Below are 2,059 nucleotides of genomic sequence, written 5' to 3'. Positions count from 1 at the left end.
TACCCAAGAACAAATTTAATTATATATTCATTTCGACCCATCTATCTGTTCTTGGATTCATTTAGAAACTCATACTTCCATCATCTTTTTACAGCTTCATTCACATACAATCTTACACCCATTTCCCTTACGTTTTCTGTCGACTGTCATCATACGTCAGATTCAAAAAGGGTATTCTTGGATTTGACTATTTGTGCTCATTGATCAAGATTATATAACCATGTCAAGATTGAGAAGAAGAGATCCTGTGAAGGTGGTGATTATCAACACTGAGTATATTGAGACAGACGCCATGAGCTTTAAATCTGTCGTTCAACGTCTCACCGGAAAAGATACTCCCTCCCCCTCTCCCAAAAATAGTTTATCACACGTTGGTGGTGGCGGCGGTTGTGGCGGCCGTGGTGGTGGTGGTGTGAACTCGCCTATGTTGAAGAAAGGGATGTCATTTAGAGACCTGGATAAGTTGCTGTTGGAGCTCCCTTCCATGGATGATATCTATCAGTTTTGCTCTGAGTAATATTCGTTAAATATCTAACTAGTTATCTTCCTTTTTATTCTTCATTGTAAAAAATTTTTAATAAATTTTATACATAAATAAACTCCCATACTTGTATATTCTTATAATTCATCTCCTAATTTCTCTATACGTCTTTATCTTTTTAACGATATATAACAAAAAAAAGATTTAACCCGAAAACAAACTTGATATAATTAGTTAATACATTTTTCTTGATAATTTAGAATAAATATTTACTTTTAGACATTTTTATTGCAAAATGCTCACTTTACGTTTCTTTTTATTATTTTTATCTTTTTTATTTACGTACATACTAATAGTTAGAACTTGTTATATAATTTGTAGTTACGAAAATGTTTACGTGTCTGTATACCAATCATGTCTTTATGGTATTTTGTTGATGGTAATCGAACAAATAAAATTCAAGAAAATTAATTTTTTGGTGTTGTATATCATCTCTCTATTATAATCTTTTTTATTTAATATTATCTTCAAACAACTAGTCAACTTACTACAATTGGTTTAAGTTTTTTTATTTAAAGTGTCGATGTCATTTCGTTGTTAGGTTGGAAGGATTGTAAAGAAACTATGATGGGTGACAGAAATTGATCGTGATAATGAAGTTGATCTTGTGTTTGTGACTGTTTCGTTTGCAGCATATATATGTCCATGATCTTGCAGCCATCAACATGATCAACACCTAGCTAGACAGATCTAACACAGTCTTACTTCCAGCAAACAGTTCGACCTTGTCATGTCAGTTTTTGACAATTACATTTAATTCAACTTTAAAAGGATGATTTAATTGTTGAATGAGATGGAATTTCCATTTGACATATGTAATGACATTTTAATGGTTGCATAGTCCATATGGCCATTGAAATGTTAAATGAGTAAAATAAAACTTTTTTAATTAATGTATAATGATTATCAAATATATTTTGTAGAACAACAAATCCACACACTCATTTAATCATACTCTTAAAATTATATATTTTGTCCACAATGGGAAAGGACATCATTTCAATACGTGGTAGTGCTATATATATATATATATATATATATATATATATATATATATATATATATAAACTTTTATAGATTTCAATGATTTTAAGAAAAAAAAATAGTAAATTATATGAAGAGTGAAATAATAATATGGCTATTCATAATCTATAAACCTCAATGTATTCTAACAATATATCGGTATATATGTAACTATGTATGCCAAAAATGAAAATTGTTTCAACTTTCAACCCATTTAGCATAAGCTTTTACCGACGAAAATTCGTACTTCATATTACTTTGCAAGATATAAGGCCATGATAATTGTGTCGAATAACGAAGCTAAGTTCGATGGTGAAAAATGAGTTGGAAGGTTCGAGGGAGGGACCATAAGACAAAAACATTTCATGTCGTGGCTTGACAACATCCATATTTTATAATGATTTTTGGTCCTTCTAGACTGCTTTGTTTTACTCAATTAACGGTCAATTTCTCTTATGAAATTCTTGTTTCCATAGTCGGTCCTTTCACTCTATC

The 2,059-nt window shown here is 30.3% G+C and overlaps 1 protein-coding gene across 2 annotated transcripts; it reads left to right on the top strand.

Annotated features, from left to right (window-relative positions):
- On the top strand, positions 1-1,435 carry LOC145125184 (VQ motif-containing protein 1-like). Of its 2 annotated transcripts, none has more exons than XM_079060674.1 (2): positions 1-513; positions 1,174-1,434. In XM_079060674.1, the coding sequence occupies exons 1-2, from the start codon at positions 221-223 to the stop codon at positions 1,208-1,210; spliced, it is 330 nt and encodes a 109-aa protein (XP_078916800.1). In that variant the 5' UTR covers positions 1-220; the 3' UTR covers positions 1,211-1,434. The 2 variants fall into 2 exon arrangements, with proteins under 2 accessions (XP_078916800.1, XP_078916801.1); XM_079060675.1 differs by having other exon boundaries at positions 4-513; positions 1,083-1,435.
- The last annotated feature ends 624 nt before the right edge of the window (positions 1,436-2,059 follow it).

The sequence above is a fragment of the Lactuca virosa genome, chromosome 7 (assembly GCF_052849685.1).
Source record: "Lactuca virosa cultivar CGN04683 chromosome 7, Lactuca_virosa_CGN04683_v6, whole genome shotgun sequence".
Classification (NCBI taxonomy): Eukaryota; Viridiplantae; Streptophyta; class Magnoliopsida; order Asterales; family Asteraceae; genus Lactuca; species Lactuca virosa.
The sequence above is the reverse complement of the archived record's forward strand: the minus strand, read 5'-3'. Positions and strand labels throughout refer to the sequence as shown.

What these genes read in the sequence shown, in the direction of transcription:
- LOC145125184 (XM_079060674.1), top strand. Translation starts at nt 221, where the DNA reads ATGTCAAGATTGAGAAGAAGAGATCCTGTGAAGGTGGTGATTATCAAC. An exon ending in ATCTATCAGTTTTGCTCTGA is followed by an intron (nt 514 to 1,173) that starts GTAATATTCGTT and finishes TTTCGTTTGCAG; the next exon opens with CATATATATGTCCATGATCT.